The 25,237-nt window shown below is 39.1% G+C and overlaps 1 protein-coding gene across 2 annotated transcripts in view; it reads left to right on the plus strand.

Moving 5' to 3' along the window:
• The window catches only part of LOC136856736 (protein tumorous imaginal discs, mitochondrial), a 244,530-nt gene that overhangs the window by 107,129 nt on the left and 112,164 nt on the right, over window positions 1-25,237 (plus strand). For both annotated transcript variants that reach the window (XM_067134815.2, XM_067134816.2), the window contains exon 4: window positions 2,308-2,476. In XM_067134815.2, coding sequence (XP_066990916.1) covers window positions 2,308-2,476 — 169 coding nt within the window. The remainder of the gene's footprint in view (window positions 1-2,307; window positions 2,477-25,237) is intronic.

Raw genomic sequence — 25,237 nt, forward strand, 5'->3', positions numbered from 1 at the left:
GGCTGCCGACAGTGGGGTTCGAACCCACTATCTCCTGATTACTGGATACTGGTCGCACTTAAGCGACTTCAGCTATTGAGCTTGGTGGTATGATGTATTGTCTATTGTCCAGGAGCCAGAAGAATTAATAAAATGCGATTGGAATCCCTGACTTAGCCAGGAATAAATTCTGAGACCTTCTGAACCAAAGGCCTCAACGCTGATCATTCAGCCAAGCAGTTGGACATTGGGCCCCAAGGGAGTGTGGGTTGGCAAACATGGGGCCTTTAGCTGAGTTGTTTTTATTGCTTCCACTTGTTCCAGGTTCCTGTCTGTCTGTCCTCCCTCTGTCAACTCTTGTTCTTTTCTGACTTCAACTGTATTAGGAGTCTTTCTTTTCTCGCCCTTCGTGGGCCTTGCCTTTCCTTGACCGATACCTTCATTTTTTGAAGTGTTGGACCGCTTCCATATTTTTTCTTCTGATCAGTGTTAATAGATAATAAGCTTTCGCTTCTTCGTTCAGATTCTTCCTGTACACATGATATAGTCAATTTGGATTATTCTATCACCAGTTTTATATGTTGTGAACGGCTGTTCTCTCTTCTCACATTAGTTATTCACTATGGTAAAATTGAAGGCCACTGCATGATCTACTGTTTCTCCACCCTAGGCATTTCTTTTCACACCCTCCGTGCACTCTTCCATTCTTAATCCTTTATCTCACAACATGTCCTTTTAGGTCACCCATTACAATGAGTATCTCACTTTCGGGTATCTCCCTCACTACCTGATGCAACGTATTCCAAAAGTCATCCTTCACCTTTTCTTCAAAATCCATATGTGAGGCAAATACACATCCAAATTTCCTTCAATATCAGTTTTAATAAAGAGCCTCTGTGGCTCGGGCGGCAGCGCGCCGGCCTCTCACCGCTGGGTTCCGTGGTTCAAATCCCGGTCACTCCATGTGAGATTTGTGCTGGATGAAGCGGAGGCGGGACAGGTTTTTCTCTGGGTACTCCGGTTTTTCCTGTCAGATTGCATTCCAGCAACACTCTACGCTATCATTTGTTATCTGTCATATATTAATCATTGCCCCAGAGGAGTGCGACAGGCTTCGGCAGCCGGCACAATTTATTTTTTGTTGCTATTTTGCTTTACGGCGCACCGACACAGATAGGTCTTATGGCGACGGTGGGAGAGGAAAGGCCTAGGAATGGAAAGGAAGCGGCCGTGGCCTTAATTAAGGTACAGCCCCAGCATTTGTCTGGTGTGAAAATAGGAAACCATGGAAAACCATCTTAAGGGCTGCCGAGATTGGGGTTCGAACCCACTATCTCCCGATTACTGGATACTGGCTGCACTTAAGCGACATTAGGGGTTCTAATGGGCCGAACCCCTAATGTTTATGCAAACCTCACAGCATTACCGTCGTGCAGGTAGACTCTACTTGTTGCTCGCTTCACTAAGTTTGCATTCTAACCTATTACTGCATAAACATCTGGGTCCTAATCATGATCTGGTCACTTATATTTACCTCACACACTCCATCCTTCAACTCCTTGTCAGTTGCAATTGCAACTCCTTTTCTTAGTCTCTCATCAGTTCCACTGTTGAGCGACTTACAGTATAACCCTCTCTGTTCCCTTACCTTATTCCCTTTCCACTTTGTTTTTGTACATCCATGATCTTTTATTCTCCCCTCCATCAGATCCACCACTTTTCTGCCTTTTCCATTCATGGTCCCAGTATTAATAGTTAGATTTCATATGTCATTCATTCTTGTTTGCTGCATCCAAACTAGATTCTTCAGCCATAATCGTCATCTGATGGTAGCCCTAACCCATTTTTCACATTCATGCAACATAACTGCACGTGGTTTAAGGGGGGCGGGGCTAGTCCTAATAGATACCCCAGTAAAAGTCATTCCATAGGTTTTGCTAGATGTTTTACAATTGGGTACCCTTCCTGAAGCCAAGCATTTTATTCCTACTGCTGCACACTGTGGATTCAGACACTGCCCACAATCTGCCCAATATGGGTACAGACACTTGTAGTTATAAATTCCAGTGGCATTTCCTCCATAGGAGGATCCTTCTCTTGCAACCATTGGGTTGCTGACGTATAGTAAACTCTTTTACCATAGAATTTCTCCTGATCAGACCTTACTTCATCTGTAATTTAGTTATTGAAATCATTAACTTCTAACAACTCTTCAGAATTATATTGACTTCAGAGAACCTGTGCAAGATCTGAGTAAACTATGTTCCTTGTATATATTTTCTTGTACAGCATTTCATTTATGTTTGAGAGGAAAATATCTATTTCCAGGTTATATTGAACCTAACATTTTCTGAGGCAGCACGAGGAGTTAACAAGGATATAACTGTTAATGTGGTTGACACTTGTCCCAAATGCAGAGGTGAACGTTGTGAGCCTGGGACCAAACCAATCAAATGTACGCATTGCAATGGCACAGGAATGGAGACCATAAGTACAGGTACAGTCTTTTACTACTTTCCAACAATATTTTTGGGCTTGTTATGGTTTTTTTGTTTTTATTTGAACTGTAACTAGCTGTTTTACTCACCAATGGCAGGTTAGTTTGTGCACAGTTGCTAAAGACGTTTTCTTTATCATTCCTTCAGCAGTAATGCCATCTAACTGATGAGTGTTATAGCAGAACAGACAGAGAACATCTCAACTAACAGTAATCAATCAATGTAATCCTATTGTTGATTACAGTAACCAGTTAACTCAGAACTTTGTGAAAAATTGTAATAATTACAAATATCTCTGTTATTCCATGTATGGTAAAAATGCATGCAAGATGGGAGATTAAATTATGCTCAACTTTCACTATGTACTACTATCATTAAGAGAGAAGTTTGTTATGAAATGCTGTAACAGTGGCACTTGCACTTTGAATGAAAAGTACACTCATGTCCTCATCCTGAGGTGGTGCAGCTGTTTCCAGGAACCCCTAAAGGAGGTAACACACTCAGTGCGGTGGTGCACTCTTCACTTGGTTAATAATACTGTGCCACTATATATTAATCAAATGTAGCCTAGTGCACAACCTGGTTATCCCTGAACTTAAGTACAAAGTTTTGAGGAATTCTGTGCAGCTGGTTTCCCATTATGTTACAAACCGACACAAAAGTTGAAATGAACCTCCTTTTGACTTTTATATTTGTGATCTGAGATAGGAATGAAGTATGAGGCAAAAATCTAAGTGTGTAAACAAAATTATGATTTTATTTATATAGTTATGTTGAAGTGTTGTTTGTAGACAAGTCTGCTTCTACATAGAGGTCCATGAATATGAAGATGAATAAGATGGTTATTAAGGTTTATTAAAGTGCTGAAATTGGGTATTCTTTATTGAATGTTCATCTTTGAATTAGGTTGGATCTACAGGAAATACCATAAATTGTGAGATTGTGGGAAAATTCCATATAGTTCTATATGGATCCATGAAGAAATTGAGGTATGTGCACGGGTGCAACCTTAACAAAATAAATTTACCATATTCTAAGGACACATTTTGTAGCAGTTTCAATAATGCTTGTTTGCAAGATATGGCATTTTCAGATATACACCATATACAGTGAACGCTAAAATTTTGCATATATATTATTCACATCTGCAGTGCGTACAGTCATTTCAGACAGCTGATGGTCTCTGGTGAATAATTTGTCTTAAAACCAATGAAGGTATTTAATTTCTGCCAGTGGTTGCTCGCCAGATGTACAATACACCTACATTTCACCTTTACCATTTTATTCACAGATGAATCATCTCCAGTGCAATAAATTCATGAATTTTTCATGAGCACCACACACTGGCTCATCAGGAACCTTGCAAAACCCAGTTCACAAGATACTCCAAATCAGGGCTGCTCAAACTTTCTTGAATGGAGGGCCAATAGTTGTGAAAAGGGCGGTTTACTGGGTGAATTGGCTGTGCGGTTACGGGTGCGCAGCTGTGAGCTTGCCTCCGGGAGATAGTGGGTTTGAGCCGCACTGTCAGCAGTCCTAAAGACAGTTTTCCATGGTTTCCCATTTTCACACCAGCCAAATGCTTAATTAAGACCATGGCCGCTTCTTTCCCACTCCTAGGCCTTTCGTATTCCATTGTTGCCGTAAGACCTATCTGTGTCAATGCAATGTAAAGTCAGTTGAAAAAAAAAAAAAAAAAAGGCTTTTTGTGGGCCACAGAGTAGTAATACATTATTCTTATTATTGTATGTTGTTTCCATTAGCCTTCAAGATTAGTGGTATAATACTAATTCACTTTTCTAAATTAAGTAAAAGCATACATGCAGTAAATACCTAGCGAGAATTGTGGAACTGGTTTGTTGAAAATAAGTACTGATATCTGGTTTATATTCAGTGGTACCGAGTATTAACATGTCTTGTACATGACCCTCACTCTGCGTCGATCTCGATCTTGATTTCTGGACTTCACCTTGGAGAATGTTTGTTCACATGTATAAGTTGAAGAAAACATGGCGATCAAATGCCAGGCTTCTTTCTTCAGAGCTGAATATTTTTCTTCAGGCAATAACTTATAAAAATTAAGAAGATCATTAGGATCAAAGACCTCTCTTCATTGTGTCATTGCATTACAAGTCTAGTATTTCTAACTGTAGTTCATCTGGTGCTTTGTCAGCTTCAAAGATAAATAGTGAAAAAAACAAAGAAATTTCCAAATCCAATTGTGCAGAATCAGAAAATCTGAACGCAAATTGGTTTTCGTTGCGGAGACCAAGGTTCTACAAGGACGGTAGCGTCAAGGGGTAAGTAAATAAATAAATTGGTCTTCAGTGCTCTGAATTGCTTTTACGAAAGAATAATTCTTGAAAGGTATGTCAGGGCATTGGTTTGTAGGTCATTCCCTATTGGAAAATGTATCCACTTTTTGGCAGAAACTTGTTTCCTGAATAATTTTAATTGAAATGATGTTAATGTTCCCTTGGAACTCTTTAGTCAAGGTGTTTAAATGTTTTGTCATATCGACAAGGAATGCTGGGCAAGATAACCAATCGGGGTCACTTAACGAATCACACGGCCTTCCTTTACCTTCAAGAAATTCCCAGATTTCCTGTCGGAAGTGCAAAAAATTTTGTCAGTATGTATCTGTAGCTCAGCCATTGTACTTCCATGTGATAAATTACGTCACTATATTCACTGTTGAGTTTGTCCAAGAATGTTTTAAAACTTTGGTACTTCAAGGTACTACTTTAAATGACATTGATAAATTTTTCGACAGTCTGCATAACTCCAGCGAGATTTAACACCTTTATGCAAAGTAATTCATGGTGTATAATGCAATGAAGTTTGTGCACTGTGCCCCCCAAAGATGTTACTTTTTCTTTAATAGTTCTGCCATGCTCAACATATATGGTGCACCATCTGTAGTTACTCTGCAGAGATTAATCCACTCAAGTCCAATCCTATCAACACATTTTACTACCTCCTCAAATAAGTCGGTCCATTTTGTGGTACCATGCATGTTTCTCATTCCTATAGTGAAATAAATATTCTCACCTAACAAATATCAAAAGTTGAGCAGTGTTGCTTATATCAGTGCTCTCATCACATGCAATGGAAAAATATTTCAACTCCTTGGCTTTTTTAATAAGCTACTGTCGAACACTTGTTGCTAATTCTTCCACGCGTCTACCAACAATGTGTCTCGAGAGAGAGAGATTGGATTAAAAATGTCAGTTTTATCAAGGCACAATGTTTCCACAACTGTTGCAGGACATTTCTTAACAAATTCGCCCTCCACAAAAGCTCTCCCGTGCTCCACAGTTGGCTTTGAAATCTCATAACTTACTTTAGTGACTTTTTTTCTCCGCACCTCCACCTTCTACGAAAGTTTGTTGTTTTTTGATTTTAGTAGATAATTCTTTAGCTGTAATAATATGTTCATAGTTAATAAGTATATAAAAATCATGAGAATGCTTCATCTGATAATGCTATTTAATACTGTACTCTTTCATAACTGCTATGACTTTGTTGCATGTAGCACAAATCACTTTACTTCATGATCTTTCATGAAATAATTTCCCAACTAAGATTGGAGCAAAGGTGTCATTATCCCCCTGTTTAAGGAAGGAAATCATCGAAAATGCTCCAGCTACCAGGGAATAACACTCCTTTCTCATGGGCTTAAGATTCTTGAGAAAATCTTAGAGAGCAGATTGCAAGTCATCTTTGAGCAACAGTTTGAAGAGGAACAGTATGGCTTCAGGCCTAACAGGTCCACAACAGACCTAATCTTCCGTGTCTGTATATTAATGGAAAAATATTGGGGAAAAGGCAAAGGTCTGTTTATGGTTTTCCTTGACATTGAGAAAGCATATCATCCCCATTCTGGCAAACTAGCGAAACTGACAAGCTAAGGAATCTGTAGTTCTGAAGTTCTGGTCCAGATTTTATTTATATATTGTCTACCCTCTGACAAAGTCTCACATCTGCACCTCATTCTGTATGCCTAACACATAAAACCAATAATTAAATGTAAAAATTGATTTGACATGAGTAATCACAACTTCTTTCGGCTCTCCTAACCTTTTGACAATTTTCAGATTCGTTAGTTTGCCAGAGCAGGGACGATATGACATTGCAAGAGAGAAGATATGGGAATACCTGATAAAAAGGAATGTGCCAGAGGGGCTGGTGAGGAAAGTTCAGATGCTGTATGAGAACTGTACCAGCTGTGTGCAATTGAGTGACAGATATTCATCCTGGTCCAAGACCGAAAGTGGAGTCCAGCAAGGCAGTGCACTATCCCCATTATTGTTTATCACCATCATGGATAACATAATGAAGAGCATCAATAAGGTGAACTAAATGCAATGGTCTTCACTGATGTTATTATCTGGGGAGAAACTGAGACAGTGGAGACTCAATGAATGGAATGTTAAGTTCCAGGAGTTCAATCTCAAGATAAGTGAACTCAAAACAGTAGTGATGGCAATAAACAGAGGGATGACCAGTGAACATCATGCTAGGAAACCATCCACTAGAAAGTGTGGATAGCTTTACATACCTCGACAGTGTAATATCTCGAGGTATACTAGCCATAAAGGAGGTGGCAAATGGAGTGCAGAAGAACTCTCACTTTTACCAGCAAGTACGAACACTCCTCTGGGATCCCAAAGTACCAACAAAATCAAAGCTGGTGATGTTCATTCAGTACTTCATACCAATCTTAACCTATGGTATTGAAACCTGCACCTTCACCAAGAAAGACTCATCAAGGTTGCCGGCATCCAAAATGAAGTTCCTGAAGTTCACAATTCAAAAAACCAAACTGGACAAGTTAAGGAATGATGTGGTTTGTTAGATTGGGTCAGCCTGTCCAGACTGAGGTGATTTGGGCATCTAATGAGGATGGAGCTAACAAGGACAGCATATGTTAACTTGGAGAGACATATGGCAGGGAAACAAATGGTGGGAAGACCAAGAACCTACTGGATGGACATCGTAAAGTTCGACATTGCAGATTGGGGAAGGACACTGGAGGACGTCATTAAAAATAGAACGTATCTCAATAAGGCAGAATGGAAGAGGCTCGCCAACAGTACCCGGGGAAACTGTAAAATGAAGGAGATTCATTAAACCTTTCATACTCGCTATCAACTTTGTGCCATTTCGAAAGCATTTTACACTTTTACGAACAAACCGCAGTATTCATTAACAGGTTTCAGGCACAACTGATTGACAAAAAAGTGAGAAAGCAAGGTGAAAAACCGAAGGATATGGGCGAGGGTAACATAAGGGTACTGAGAGGAGAATGACCTGAGTGCCCTTTCTGAGACTCTATGCTTGGACAGAGAGAGGGTATTCAAACAATATTTTCTTTCCTGCTTACTTCCAATGGCACATATTCTTGGAGCAGAGTTCCATACACAATTATTATTACAGCTGTTAAAGGGTTTTACTTAAAACTAAGAAGGTGGTTGCTGCCCTTATGTACTGTCTCTGTTAACAATATTACTGGATATTGAACTAAAAAATAACTAGAAACTTGTATATATATATTTTAAACACTGAATACTTACAACGGCCACTTAAAAGTCCTCGGTGGGTCGTATGTGGCTGGTTTTTGGCCGGTCCTGCTCTAAACCATAAATGAACAATGAGAAATCCCCATTCCTTTAGTTAAAGGCATGAGTGCTGTAGGAGCAGAGAGCTGCTGACTTGAAATAGTTGGTGCTATAAAGACTAGATGGTGATATGTGGAGTCCAGTAAATCCACAGCATTGCACCTGACTGAGAATATTATGTTTAAAGAATTGTCGTACAGTTTATTTGTCATTCATTGTTCATGCTGTATTTCTAAACAAGCTTTTATGGTGGCCTACAGTATTTCCATGACTGCAGGTAGTAGTCAAAGGAGTGTATAGTTATTACAGTTCAAAAGAATTAATACTATTTCGTATGTGTAACTATTGAAATGAATAGGATTAAATTTACTGAGCACATGGCATTTGTATACACAAAATAACTTATTTTGTTTCCTCACCATAATTTAATGTAACTTACTGAACAGTTCTTCTTCTTCTTCTTCTTCTTCTTCTTCTTCTTCTTCTTCTTCTTCTTCTTCTTCTTCTTCTTCTTCTTCTTCTTCTTCTTTAGTGTTTGTCCCGCCTGGTGGCAGGGTCCGCTGTGTGGATTCATTGTCTCCATTTAATTTAGTCACGGGCCATGTCAGGATGTAGTCTTACAGCTTTCAGGTCGTTGTGCACTGTATCGATTCATCGCTGTCTTGGTCGTCCCTTGGGCCTCTTTCCAGCGACTTCCCAATGTATACGCTGACTTTGCCAGTGTATTGTCTTCTGCATGCAACACATGTCCAAACCAGCGCAGACGGTTTTCCTGCATTTTCTTCTGGGTTGGTGCAACGCCAAAGCGTTTCCTAATAATAGGAATAATAATAGGAAACTTACAGAACGGAACAAGACATTAAAAACAACAAAACTGTTAAAAGGTGCAAGCAGCTGCTATCTGTACCTTCCGTCAGAGCACATGCACTGTTCATTGACCTGCCTGAGCTGGAGTGCTGCTCATTGGGATGAATTGTTCCTGCCTTTGCTCTAAACATTAGAATGTCTAATAGGCAGTTGCCATTTCACAGACCTCAGTTCATTTGACTTCTTTCTCAGGGGACGCTGCAAGAAAGTTGTATATGCTGTGACAGTAAGAGGTCCTCTTTATAAGGATTGTGTAGCAGGGATGCTGGAGCCTGTGCAAGTAACTCAACTGTGTTTTAGCTAATGATGGATGTTTAGAGCACTGGTATAAGTCCACTCTTCTTAAAATAAGCATATTTGTTTCCGTATTGCAGAAGATAAATATTGTAACTCGCTTTTGTAAAATCAGTTACCACTTGCCAGATGAGATATTTGAATTTAATTACTGAAATAAAAGTATTTAAGAAAACTCAGTTGAGATTGGGCTTAAAATTTTGTTTTTCTGCTAAATGATGTCTCATTTTTAGTTATAACCTACTGATAAAACCTTCCAATAGAGCCAAGTATTTGTTTAGTTTACATTATGTGTAAGATTAGGACTGTGACCTGAATAATTCAATCCCAAGCCATTATATATTTTGATATATTTTGACATCTAGTCTCAGTGTATCTTTCCCCTAAGTACCGGCATTTCCTTAAATAGGGTGTATGCCTGGGTTCGTCGAGTTTAGTACAGAATGGTATAAGTCTGAGCAGAATTACGTGCTACAGGATGGAGTAGATGATATAGCCAGTGACACAGCTGAGCATTGGGCGGCGGTAAATAAGCCGACTTTCTAAAAGGGCCAATGGCTTTGGGCAAAGGAGTTCCTTTGGTTGGGTGCTGGTCCCCCAATGGAGAGAATGCCACCGAGATCCAGCAGGCAGCGTCTGTTCTCCAGGCTGATTGAAACCTGGTGGTTAGCTATAAAATGCCACTGGGTTGTAGTGAGCCCACTCTACTAATAGCCTATATGAAGCATCTAAGACTTACCAAGTACCCCAGATTCGACATGCATCTCTTGTGTCTCCAGGGAGGTGCAAGATTTGGAGCCAACGATTCACAGCCTAGCCCAAGAGCTCGCCGGTTAAGGGTGCCAAAGTATGAAGAAGAAAAACAGTAATAATTAAGAAGACAGTTCTTACACTCACCACTCATGAAATTGATGTAATGTTTTCTCAAGCCTCTGAAATAAATTGGCTAAATTTTGGAAATGAGGAAATATATGTACGTGTGTATGTATATATTGTTATGAATAAAACACTGTGTTTTATTGATCTCATTTAATTCAGGATTGTCCAGTTTGCATGGGTGCGCAAACACACACACACACACACACACACACACACAAAATTATATTAAACCATGAATGACCGCACTCCAGTAATTACTGTCTATTTACAAAGTCCTTGTCTTCACGCATTACCTGAGACAGTGATGATAATCGCGTGTGGCCTCCGGAGAGGCCTGATGCAGGTCGTTTGATAGGTGACCTGCGTGTCGCGATGACGATGAAATGATGATGAAGACAGCACATACACTAATTATGGTTAAAATTCCCGTCCCTGTGACCAAAGGCCAGCACACTAACCATTTAGCCATGGAGCTGGATGAGACAGTACTAATCCTGATTGACAGTTTGCCTTTCACTTCACACAGCAGATGCATGCAGACAGGTTCGAACATAGGACTGTCAACTATCACAGCACATGACGACTGTTCCTTGGCTCTACTGCAGATAAGTCCAGTAGCTCACAAATAAAACAGTCAACTCAGTTATCTCACAGTCGGTGATGCCGCTCTATACTGTGGGCTACTAGGCACATATTACTTGGCGGGACAGTAACACAGTACCACTAAACAACAGTGATCACACTTTAACATTGCTCTTCATCGTTCTTACTCCAATAATAACTCTGACGATAGCCATGCCACTGCTGTCCACTTTTGCAGCTGACACAGATTTTGCTGGAACACCCACCACATATTTGACACTTCAGCACAATGATAGCAGCCAGTACGACTCCTACCCAACTCATACTATTCCAGCTTTGCTCGTGGCTTTATTTATTTAATCATATGTTGATGATAACTGGAGAATCCATCCAACCCCACTTATGGCATAAGAAATTGCAGCGTCCATGCCCAGTTCGTTCTCAGTCTGTTCAAGTGACACCATAGTTTTCCTGGGAGGTTGACCCTTCATTTTCCGAGTTGGATTTAGCTCATGAGCATTAATTAAATGAAATAAGTTTCATTATGATAGATCCGTATTGAACTGTGATTACAATAGAGTTAAACTAATGTATTATTAAGATCCACCTTTTCAATACAAAATATACAGAGTTTAAATTACATAAATGATTAGGGACTAGTTTCGACCTATATTAGGTCATCATCGGCCTAAAGCAAAATTAAAACATAAATACTGAAGAAATCAAACAATGTAAAGACACGTAAGGTCTCGTAAATGTACATACCATGTGAGATAGTGAGAAAAGAATTATAGAGACGTGCAGCACTATGTTAAAAAATAACTCCATGACAGAGATTCATAAAAAGTCCAGTGCGCATTAAAAAGATGTTAAAAATAGGAATCCTTGAGTTGCTGGATAAGGCTGAGGAACCTACCAAAGGATATATGCTGGCTCCTTTGAGATGCTGTTATCCAGTTGCAGAACAGTTCAGCAGAAGTCACATTGTTTATTTACAATTAAAGTCCAGTGCACCGTACAGCATAAAAAAAAGTTGTTAGGGATGGAAATCTTTCAGTTGTAGGTCAAGGAATTCAATAAGCAATAACCAATTCAATAATTCAAGGAGCAGGCATATTTGTGTAACCGGTTTTCAGCGGTTACACGATACACAGTTAAAAGGGAGGAAAATAAATCAAATTACACGGCACTTTAAACCCGAGACACGCAATAAACATCACATGAACTGCGCTAAAAGCACACAAACAAAATATCAGGTTGGGCAACTTGACTACTGTAAACAAGGAATGTGGAACGGGGGCTGAGGAACCTACCAAAGGCAATAGAGATGCGAAGGTTGCGGGTTTCCAGAAAATCCGCTGATCTCTTGTTTTCAAAATATTATTTTCAAAATGAACAGTATAAGGTAAGTTTCGAACAAAATTCATCTATCCAAACGATCCAGTCGCATAATTTATGAATACAAGATTAGATGTTGTTTGGAGCATTGCTATTAGGCCAAGAAGTTAACCAAAAATATCTTAGCATAATCTAAGTTCTATGATACGATTCTGAAGGTAAGAAGGCACACAAGATACATATACAATTTAGAAAGAAGGTAAACATACTTTCTAAAACATCTGAGCAATAGAGTGGCGACTAGGACAAACTCCTATGTGATAACACCAACGAACATTAAAGGTAAATTAAAAGGGTACTGAAATCAGCCGTGCTTACCCCAAGGTAGCCCATCCTGGGAGCGAGGATACGCCAACATGTGTCAAAGCTTTGCGCTGACGAGAGAACAAAAGACCATGAAATCCTGTCTCGCTCGCTTAAAGAGGGAAGTCTGGCCTTGGGCCGATTACCGAGTGGCCAATCAGAGCACAGGAGCTTGCCTATCGCCACCGAGATCCACTAGTCACAACTCTTTATCCAGTTGCGATGTTTATACAATATTCCTGAACATATACGGACACTAATCGTGAACTTTCCATTTTCCAGAATTAGTAAGGACATTTTTCTAGAATCCACAACTGACAGGGGCCAACACACCCTGTTCTAAAAGTCCGTGTCACAACCTTTCTGGATTGTTCCAGCTATTATAGAACAACAATAATTTATAATCTAGTAGTTACTTAAGTAGATAAAGGGAATACAAATAAAACATACTACAAAATATCTTACACCATACAGGTTAGGTAGCTAAATGGAATACAAGTAAAATATTTTACCACAACATTCCACAACAGTGAATATTCCTAAAAAAAATTTACAAATAAAGTATTCAGATTATTCTTGGTACCTTTACCAGCATATACTTTTTGTAGGTGTAGCCTGTGTCGTTGCACAGCTTAAATTGTTTAACACTGTATCTGTGTGTCTTACAAGGCATAAATTGCCAAATGATAAACGGCCTCTCCTCAGAATCATTTATTCATCAACTACAAGGTTTTCACCTGGAGCTTTGACACTCATAAAGTTCTTATGTATGATATTTAACATTGGTGAATCTTGTGCAACTTTGCAGCTAAAGCATCGTTGGGAGCAAAGTGTTGGAATCGAAGTAGTAACTTTCTTGGCATTGCCTTACCAGCTATACTATTTGCATATACGGAAATCTGGCTCCAGTAATTTGATAATGAAGGCATTCTTACAAGACCCATCCACAATCTCAAACCTATAAAAACTTTCATTTCCTGCTTTGTAGTATCTACCCACTCCTGAAGTGACTAGACCGCTTAATATGCATAGACGCTAGTGTTTGATTTGCATTGAAATGATTTTGTAGTACTTTCAAATCAAGAACTTTGTCTGTTAGAACAGTTGGTAAAATTCATATGGTGTGGCTGAAAAAGTATAAATTTGAAGATTTAGATGCTCCTGGCTTGTAAATGGGACCTTTCTGTGCCCCACACAAGGATCCCAGTCATCATTGTTAACGTGATTGTGTACACCATTTGCACCAGCACCATCCCCACCTATAATATTGCTATCAATATTGCCATCATTTTCTACATCACTCGATACATCCTTCATGCTGTCACTGCACTCATCATCACTAGTGTTATATTCATTGTCGTCAACACTTGCATCTTTCCATCAGAATCCATCAGTAATTCACAAATATCTACTTCACTAATTCTCTTCTTGGTTGTCGCTTACAATTTCCACCAAGAATGTTACCAATATCTTCCATTTCTTTATATTTTTGCACAACTATACAAACTGAATGATTATTCGCACGTAAACAAGGAATAAACAATGTCTGGCTCACTTTCACTTGTGAAAATGACCACTGGCCAGTCAGTGATTTTGGAAGAATACTATGGCGCCATATGGTGGCACACAGTAGCAATACATAGATGGAATAGACCCTGTAGTTTGCTCTTCATATAGTGTCAATTTACGCGCATAGATTTCGCAGCTGATTTTCTACAGCGCATCACTGAAATTCTGCTGTGCTGCCATATAAAATCACGCCATCTCAAATTTGAAGACCAACATGACACCATATGGCGGCACGTGGCACCCAACGTGTTAGAATTTAATTGTAGTATACAATCACCATACAGTGGAACCTCGATATCTCAAATCACCTCTAGAGCTAAATTTTATTTCGAGTTATTGAAGTTTTGAGATATAGAGAATACCGCTTTTACGAGGGGGTCAAATGTAAACAGGATTTTTTAAATTTAAATTCATTTATTGAAAACCACAAGGCAATTACATGTATTTTTCCACATAGTTTCCTGCTTTGGAAATGCATTTGTTCCAGCGTATGGGCAGATTTTTGAAGCCCTCATCATAAAAAGAATAGGGTCATGTCACCAGCCAGTTGCTCACAAAGTCTTCCACACTCTTGTCATCTTCAAATCGTTGCCGTCCTAGATCTTCTTTAGCGGTCCGATCAAATGGAAATTCCAGGGCGATAAGTCCGGGCTGTAAGGAGGATGATCAAGTGTAGTCCAGTACATTTCCTGTAGCTTGGAGACAGTTAGAACTGCAGCATGGGGCCACGCATTGTTGAATCGGTTAGTCTCATCTTTTGCAGCGGTATGCAACCCTCGTCTTGTTCAACAACTCGCAGTAGTAAGCAGCATTGATTGTGTGCCGCTCATGCAAAAAATTAATCAGCAAAATGCCTCGCCAATCGAAAAAAAGGTTGCAAGAACAATGCCAGCCGACAGTCGAGTCTTGCCTTTCACTGGTGCTGCCTCCCCTTTCCTCCACCACTCCTTACACACACGTGTCCTTGACATTGTTTGATCACCAAACTATGCAGTCAATCTCTGGCAAATTTCCACCGGTGAAACTCCTTCACGAGCAAGAAATTTTATAATAAGCATTGCGCAGTAGAGGGGTGCACCTGTTGCTCCAACATAGTGAGTGTTACTGAAAAAACAGTGGGAAATATGTAACAGCACGCTCTCCCCACTCCTAATGGTCCCGCCTATGAATAGCAGATGCGCTGGGCCATTCCTTTCAACTGTTGCTGTTCAGGAACAAAAATCCAGTTTATATTTGATCGACTTTCATATATTATTATATTTGCTTATATTTGCAGTGGCGAAGTTAGGACTCATGGTCCTCTCTTACACTAAACCACACTCATTAACAGTATACATCTGAGAAAAATGTCAATCTTATCTTAACACTATCATTACAAACTAGAAACAAAATAACATAATACGAGGGTTGGAACTTAAATAGTGGCAACACTGCTGTGGAGACGCTATGCAATGGAATCTAATATTGTCGCTGATAGCACACGTTGGTGACATACCTACCTTACCTCAGAGCAAATGGACTCGCTCTTCCCACATCACCTGCGTGCGCACAAGCAAGAGAAACAGTCACTTGTGAGCTAGTGGTCTAATGTAACATTGTCACTATGTTTTCCAAACAGGAACAACGGAGTTGAATCAAGATTGAATGTGCCAGAGGTCGTACAGCACGACAGTGTCATCAAGGTCTTCAAGAGGCTTGCGGGGAATCTGGATTGCCTTACAGAACAGTGGCACATTGGGTAAAAGCCTTCAACAATGGTCGACAAATTGTGGTGGACATTCATCGGGCAGGTCATCCTACAAGCGTCAGTGAAGAAGTGCATACTCTTGCCTTGTTACTGGACAGTGATCAAAACCAGACGATTTGTGAGCTCAGAACTGTTGCAGAAATTCGACAGGCAGTAGACCGCTCCATTTGCACCATCAACAGAACAGGCTCTGTTAAAGGTATACTATGACTTCCACATTGCTGGCAACGGGTTATACACAATATGGTGACCACATTGAAGGACAGTAAAGGTTACTAACATACAGCTCTTTTGTACCTGTTGTAAATAAATAGTTGCCACTATTTAAGTTCCAACCTTCGTATAAGCACTATAAATATTCTTATATCTTAAAACTGCCGTTACACGTTAGAAGTGAATGACACAATATAACATAAGCATAGTATATGTACATTCACTCCACAAGATTCATTCAAGTACATGCAATTCCTAACCTTAGGTTGCCTGAATGCTCCTAACACTGGGCTCCCAGTTCAGATGCTCACTAGGCACCTCCATCCTCCATTACACAGACTTAGGAGTTGGTCTCTTTTTTATCTCCATCTCTTTTTTGGTGGTTAGTCTCTTATAGTCTCTTTTTTCAGAATAAGTCTCTTTAGCTTTTTTGCCTTTGGTAGGTGAAGAATTTAAGAAATGTGGAGTTGGAGTAGAAGAATTGTGTGAGGTGTTATTCTCTAAATAGAATAAAGGTATGTGGTTTGTCTTATTATTTTTAAGGCTGATCAATATCCAACTTCCTTCTGAAGATCCATGTGATAAGAGTATCCATGTAATGAATACAGAAATTGTTCCGTATACTCTTTGTGATACTCTGACGAAACTAACCTTGAGTTACATTCTTTTTTTATTTTTCCCTAGTGGCTTTACATTGCACTGACACAGATAGGTCTTATGGTGATGGTGGGATAGGAAAAGCCTAAGAGTTGGAAGGAAGCAGCCGTGACCTTAATTAAGGTACAGCCCCGGCATTTGCTTGGTGTGAAAATGGGAAACCATGGAAAACGGGCTGCCAACAGTGGGATTCGAACCCACTATCTCCCAGATGCAAGCTCACAGCTGCATGCCCCTAACCGCATGGCCAACTCGCCCAGTGAGTTTCATTCTTCAATAGAACGGTTCAAACTGGGAGTTTTTCTGTAATGTACTTTTTGTCATTTTCTATTATTTTTCCTTTTCTTTCAGGATTTATATTGGAATGGCTGGCTGCTGATCTGTGAACAGAAATGTTAATAATGGGAAAGTGCATTTAGACCCAGTCGGCTGCTTAAAAAAAAAAAGACAGGAATGGTCATTTGTTGTCAACAGGGGTATCATGTCCTCGGACATTCCCGGCACTAAAAGCCATACACCTTTCATTTTAACATGGGCATCAAGACACTGTGGAACTGAAGTATTTTGCAAACACACACTCTCTCTCTCTCTCTGTGTGTGTGTGTGTGTGTGTGTGTGTGTGTGTGTGTGTGTGTGTGTGTGTGTGTGTGTGTGTGTAAAAGGATATCAAAACAAGGGGTGTATCATGCTTTTCTTCAACACTCACACTATGCTTAACATACAAAATTAGCCTTTGATGTTCTAGGGTATAAGCAGATAGTTTTAGTCGTAGCAGATTCCAGTGATTCTTCTGACGCAATCCAAAGTGAAGATACTGAGTCAAACTGTAGTTCTTCTGTACAATGTTGTTAAACCTTATGATAGAGTTCGAAGAATGTGGCAACAGTATCTGAACTAATTTGGTTTATGAAGTTTGTGCGTTGCAACTTGAAGATGTGATATAATAAGTGATGCACTGGGACGGTATTTTCAACAGATGATCTCAGGTGATGTGGGAACCTTCCTGTATTCAGTCTGTTTTGATGAAACAAACAATGTTGAAGACAAAAAAGAGCTTGAGATGTTGGACAGAGTCAGCGAGTCAAGACATTTGTAGATATTCTTCTTCAGGAAAAATTATGCACAAACTCTTCATCAAAAAATTCACTCTATGATCAGTAATTCAAACCTACAGTACATGTTCACAAACTTTTGATGATGATGATGATGATAATAATGCCAATCGTATGGCCTCAGCAACTGTGTGCAAGCATTTTAATTTGACGCTGTCTGGCTGCTTGTTCATCAAGTTTTTGTGCCATTTTACTCTAGGCTTACTAGGGTGCCACAGTAAACTGAATCTCTCTTGGATGGCATCTAGGGCTGAGTTTTTAAACAAATTTTTTCAGGTAAACACCAAATGTGTCACCAGAGAGCTTGTACATGCCGACATCTTATGATATGAAGTGTTGAAAAGACTTTTATCCCCACCCTTCAAAAATCCGACTACCTCTGCTGGGTTTGAACCTGTTATTTTGGGATCTGTAGGCCAACATTCTACCACTGATCCACTTATGATTGGCTCCGATGGACAAGATGTGAATAAAAAGTTCATTAGACTTTTCAATGGAGATTTAATGAGCTCTTGCAAATTAGTTGATATCGGGACCTGTCCCATTCACATCGTTCATGTTGGATATCTAAAAGACTTTTGGTGAGGATACATTTGCATTAGCTATTGTTGCTGTTTATCACTATTTTGATGGGTGACCAGCCAGGCTGGAGGAATATGAAAGGATTCAAGAAAATCTCAAGTTACCTCAAAATAAATTCTTGAAATATTCTCCATCTAAGCGGCTTACATTTTGTCCCACTGCTGAGAGATTGCTTGAACTGTGGAAAGGATTATATAATTTTTTCTTAAATTCTTGCCATCAGTAAAGAATCGGGCTGTGTCACAGTCTACTTCGTACAAAAAGATGACCTAACTTTTATGTTGTTCAACAATCAGAGCTCAGTTGTACTTCACTATATCTTCTGTAGAACGTTTTATACGCTTCACTGAAATATTCCAATGATATAAACCTTTAATTCATATCCTGTGCCCTCAAGTACAAGATCTATTAAGGAAAACTGGCTCGATATGTTTGCAAGTGTATTTCTGTTTTAACTTTGATCTAAACATACGATTTAAAAAATATGTTGCCATTGAAAGATATTGTTGCTTCACAGAAAATTTAAAATGAACTTTCACATTCTCTGGAAAAATAATTTTGTTCTCATGAACAGTGCTAAAGAGCGTCATATTTTCGGATGTAAGTATTTGATTGAAAAAGCAATGAAAGATTCTGATTTGATTAAAGCACTGAGATGTTTAAACCCCTTTCTTCTGAAAAACCGACAGAGCTATAGAGATATAGTTTCAGTCGCCAGAGAACTATCTACTGTAAATATTTAAGAGAGGATTTGTTCGATGAATGGAAGATGTTTGCAAGATAGACAGGGACCAGCTTTCAAAGGAAGAATTGATAGTTATTAGGATAAAACTTTAAGGAAAATGTAACAGGCCAAAAACAATGTAAGGAATTAGCAGCTTTCAGGCTGCATTGTCTTTATCAGATGGCATTAATAATTGTATTTCCCTGTTTTACTCTCTCCTTTGAGTAACGTAACAACATTTATTTCTTAACATAGCTTTCTATGTAAAAATTGAAAAAAACCAACATTTATTATACCTGTTCCTTGAAGGAGAGGATTTCTTGCATCATATTGTCGCTTGGGATAAAACTTGGGTGCATCATTACACCGCAAGCAAGCATGAAGTGGCGGCGAAGAGACAAGGCAGGTCCAGTCAAGGCCAGAACGTTCCCATCTGCTGGAAAGGTGCTTGCAACCATTTTCTGGGACTTTGTGGGAGTTTCACTGGTGGATTTTCTTCACAAACAAAGGACAATTAATGCAGCCTTTACTATCGCCTTTTGGATGAAGCAAAAACTGCGTATCACAACAAATGACGCTGGCAACCGATCCAAAACAACATTCTTCTCCATGACAATGCAAGGTCGAATATTGCAGCTTTAACATGGGAAAAACTGGTGGAAATTCACTGGACACCTCTGAAACACCCTCTGTACAGTCCAGATTTATCGCCCTGCAACTGCCATTTGTTTGGACCACTCAAACAAGACTTTAGAGGACAATGGTTGATTATGATGCAAGTGTAGAATAGTTTTTGCGCATCGGGCTCTGCACACGTCCCTGTTCTTTCTATCAGGACTATCATCGAAGGCAGGACACTAGTACAAAAGTGGTTTCTATGTGTGTATATTTTTTAGTTGCAGTAAATTTTAAAAAAATAATTCCTGTTTATATTTGATCCGCCCTTGTATTATGTATATAATTTTACATTTTAGTTTTTTAGGTTTGAGATTTAGTTTCTCATTAAAGCATTTTCTTGTGGCAGCCCAGATTGTCTGGGAAGTAGTTAATCCTTTCAAACAAATAATAAAAATAAGTTATATTGTATTTACACATCTTATAGATATGATGTATAGGATTCCAACTGTTGTTGGTACTGTCCCCAGTCAGTTGAGGGACCCCAAAAACTGTGTAATCAACACTAATCGTGGTAAATTTGGACTTACTCTTTTTCACCCCTTCTGAATCACCATGCCGAGTTGAACTTCATTCTACTATTTGGACTTAAACAACATCCAGAGTGTCATTATTATTATTATTATTATTATTATTATTATTATTAGGAAATATCCTAGTGGCAGTGATTACAGTAGTGTGATTAAGTTCAAACATAATTACCCAACAACAATAGCAGTAGCAACAACAACAAGAGTACAACAAGCAATACCATGGAAAGAAAAAATGACAAATACTTCTAGTTGAACATTCTATATCCAGCATCATCATATACAAATTCTCACACAACGTAAGTATTTCCAGTTCTTAACGCTATGGTTTACAATACTGTAGGTTGAGCTCATTACTACCTTAACATTTCGACACTATCTTATATAAATTCACACATACCTTAAGTATTCCAAAATTTTGGACTATGACTAGCAACAGCAACTACTACTACTACTACTACTACTACTACTACTACTACTACTACAAAAACAAGGGTATAACAAGCAATACTACTACAAAAAACAAGAGTGTAACAAGCAATTCCATGGAAAGAAAATATTGCAAGAAATAATGCTAGTTTAACATTCTAAATCCCGCATCATATATAAATTCACACACAACTTACGTATTTCCGGTGTTTAACACTATGGCTTATAATACTATAGGTTGAGCTTGATGTCTCAAGGAGTGACTGTCCGATTTTGAAGATACTCACGTGTTTGAGCTTGAACGCTGTTGAACCTTTGGGCCGCTGTGTGTATTCGTGCCGTTCCATTTGAAGGTATGGAGTTGGTATCAATATCTTGGTTATTGATCGCCCCATGAGAATTAGTAGCACATTGTTTTACAAGCCCCTGGGTATCATTTGCGAATGTGAAGGCAGAGTACCGATATCTTTAATGGTTTAGACGTTGTTTCCTTGTAGCATCTTGGGTGAATAACCCTGTATATTGTACATTGAAAGTTGTATCTACCATTTCTGAAGATGAGAGGAGTCGTTAAAAGTAATAAACTTCATTGTTAGGTTCCGTATTGAGTTGAGACTATGCTTAAAGTAAATACAAATTTTTTTTATTTTCCGGTGCCTCGCTTGTTCTCTATCCGATTACCGCGTTAATACTATCTTCTTTCCCCAGGTTCATTGGGGTCCCGATTGAACTGAGACTTCTGTTCAACACAGAAAGCCTTTAATTCCACCATAGAACAGGTTCAACTTTGTCAATTTTAATCTGGTGCTAGTCTTATTGGACAATTCTTCCCTCTACGCAAAAGTGGAACTCACATCTACAACTTTCTAGAAGCATATACGTAGTTATATTTGTCAATCGTGCAACAGAGGAGCAACTGCCAACCTGACTATCTCATCAAGAGTTTTTACGTGACTTCACAAGATTTTACTTGTCATTGTGAACACTTCTGTTACTTTTATCATTATTTGCAAATACGGTTTTTTCACTTTTATCTGTCATTCCACCACCATCCCATCCTTTTAGATCCTCTCATTTCTCCATACTATTTTATCACTGTCTTTTACTGTTGTAATTTGGCTAGGCTGATGATGGTCCACAGTGGACCGAAACTAGTACCTTTTAATGTCATTGTAATGTTTTTGTAAAAACATCACATGATTTTTTAGTATTGAGAAGGTGGAATAAAAAAAAATTTTTAAAAAAAATTTGTATTTACTTTAAGCAATGAGAGGAGTCGCCCAGAAAATTAACATAAAATTGTTGTAGGTCACTGTCCAACTCGTTGGCTGAATCGTCAGCATACTGCCCTTTGGTTCAGAGGATCCCGGGTTCGATTCCCGGCCAGGTCGGGGATTTTAATCACTTCTGATTAATTCTTCTGGCTCAGGGACTGGGTGTTTGTCCTAACACTCTCCTCTTCATATTCACACAACACACCACACTACCAACCACCACAGAAACATGCAATAGAGATTACATTCCTCCATATAGGGTTGGCATCAGGAAGAGCTTCCGGCCATAAAACAAGGCCAAATCCACATGTGCGCCGCAGTTCGCACCCGCTACCTCACAAGGTGTGGAGAAAAAGCGGTAGAGGAAGGAGAAGTAGTAATGGACGGGTACAGTCTTGAAGTTTGACAGGTGTATCAGATTAAATGACCTACAATTTTGGTCTTAACATGTTTTGTAGCATCTCCTTGGGGGTATACTTCATATTGAGGCAGAAACTCAGATTTATCATAATTTAGAACATTTTTCACATATAATTAAGTTTTTTTCTGAAGTGTCATTCCTTCCTTGATTTGAACAGAATTATATATAGTTACTGATATTTTATCGTTTGCCTGTTAGTTCACCTGTGTTTGCTGGAAAAGAACGTCTATACTGTAGTGTCAGTGGGTGGCGTCAAACGTAGAGACAATATATACACAAATATATACTGTATGTTAATAAATATATAAAAACGAAGAGAGTGGCTGCGCTTTTTGGGTCACGTAGCTGTCGCCTTGGATTCGCTAGATGTGGCTTTGAAACCCACTTTCGGCAGCCCTGCTGATGATTTTCCGTGCTTTCCCAACTTCACACTAGGCGAATACTGGGGCTGTACCTTAATTAAGGCCACGGTCGCTTCCTTCTCAATCACCTTCCTTATCACATGGTTATGTATACTGTACATAATCTTCATCAATAATTTGAGGAATAATGCACAGGAAAGAAATGAAATAACATTGTAAAAAAAGGCAACTGTGAAAGATATCAATCATTGATAAAAATGACTCCATATTGACCTTTAAAATGACTAAATATCATTTTGTTTCTAAAGCCTGTTGTATATAATTTTTTTTTTGGTGAGGGGGGTTGAAATTCAAGACTTCCCAAGACTTCCCGAGAATTTTCAATATTTCACAAGTTTGGCAAATCGCTTGCAATACTTTACAAGTCTTGAGAAGTCTTCAAAAGTCTTGAAAGTGAATTAGAACATGTTCTAATTGATCAAAGAATCGCCAAGTCTTTGACAGAATTAACTAATGGAATTTGTGAGTATTAACAGTGCATTCTATGCTGCTGGGATAGCCGGGACAGGAATCAAAACAACAAAGTGGTTTCCTTTTCATTACCGGGGGCTGTTGTGTGTTAACTGCTAAGTATGAGGCACATCCCTTCTGGAGCTATCCTAGGTTACTGCACCATCAATCGCGAATGGAACTTTTGTTGTGCAGATCTATAGCCTCCTGTTTTATCAATCATGAGGGGCAGTATTTTCCACAAGATCCCCTGGCCCACTGCTGAATCAATCACAAAGGGGAGTTTTCTTGACCAGATCCCCAGGTCTAGTGCTGTCTGAATCATGACTGGGAGTTTTGTTGAGCAGATGCCTTTGCCACAACAGTATCAATCATGACAGGGAGGTTGGTAAACAGCACGTTCAGCTGGGCTTCCCTTCGTTTTGAAGGTGGGTATGGTGACACTCCGTTGCCAATCACTCAGTGTTCGACCCTCTTTAATGATCTGCTTGAAGAGTCGTGCTAACCATTCTGCCGCATCCCACTGCTGAGAGTACCAGAGAGTTTCATGGAAGATCGGCTGGGCCAGTAGCTGCCCCCAGCTTCATTTCTTTTAGAGCAGCCTTGACCCCTTCAATATCAACATCTTTGACAGGTCCTTCTACAGCAGCCGTGACTGGGATTGGTGGATGGGGAAATTCCTCAGCTGAGATCTTCTCGAAGTAGCTAGGTCAGTGCTCCCTTGCCTCTTTCCGATCAACCAGTAAGTTTCCTGTTTCATCGTTGATGTCATAGAAGCACTGGATGTCTTGTGTTTTGCGATTCCTCGCTTTAGTAAGTCGATATAATTCCCGCTTGCCCACACACGTGTCTAGTTTTGGATAAAAATTTGCAAGTGTACTGTTTTTGTTGTAGCTTGTGATCTTCTTTGAATGACTACGGGCTATCTTGTAGGCATTCCAACGAGATGGTGTCTTTTCGGCACGAAACTCATGGTAAAGCCATTTCTTCTTTTGTACTGCATTTCTGATATCACTCCAGAGCCTTGTCAATTTTTTTCTGTCCCAGTTTTGTCGATCCAAGAACAGTACATGCAAAATAATTTAACCTCTGCAAATGTTAGGGCAGTAAATGCATTGCAAGAATTATGTTGAAGGTAACTTCATTAATATTTTCCTCATGTAAATTATGGTTTATTGTGTTTTTCTCTTCTTTTTAATAATGTATCCCACTGCTAGTCCAAGAACGACAACTGCTGTTGGCCTTTCCTCCATGTTAAAACAAAATGCTATCATACCTAGCCAAATCGCTTCAAATCTTGTCAAACCTTCAACAGTCTTGAACAGTCTTTGACATCATTTGACAAATTTTTTTGTGAAGCGTTGAATTGTAAGAAAAATTTGGTGGTGTACAACAGGCTTTGGTATTTGCAGATGATGTGGTAATTTGGGGAAAGGGAGAAAAGGAAGTACAAAGGAGACTGGACATTTGGAATGAAAATCTGAAGGAGTTTGGAATGGTAATTAGTAAAAAGAAAACTGTAGTCATGCACTGTGAAAAAGAGAAAAAGAGAAGCCGTGAACATAGACGGAGAACGGTTGGAGAACGTAGAACAGTTTACATATCTGGGTAGCATTATTAATGGAAGTAATGAAATCAACCCTGAAATTAATAAGACTAAGTAAAGGTACAGTATTTTATCATCAAGTCAGAGAGCTTTTATGGGTGACAAAGTACCCAAGAGAACAAAAGTAACATTATATAAACAGTATTTCATACTAATTGTAACATATGGACTAAAAATGCTGGTAACTAATAAGAGACAAGATAAGATCCAAGCAGCAGAAATGAAATTTTTTTAAAACATCGCTTAAAAAGACAAAAAGAGATAGAATTCAAAATATTAAAATCAGAGAAGAGTAAATATAGAACCGTTAGTACAGAAGAGAAGACGGAGATGGTTCGGGCATGTAAAAAGAATAGGAAAGGAACGGGTAGCAAGAAGGGAATTGGAAAGAGGGTTAAGGGAAAG

This window comes from Anabrus simplex, chromosome 1 (assembly GCF_040414725.1).
Source record: "Anabrus simplex isolate iqAnaSimp1 chromosome 1, ASM4041472v1, whole genome shotgun sequence".
In the NCBI taxonomy this organism is placed as follows: Eukaryota; Metazoa; Arthropoda; class Insecta; order Orthoptera; family Tettigoniidae; genus Anabrus; species Anabrus simplex.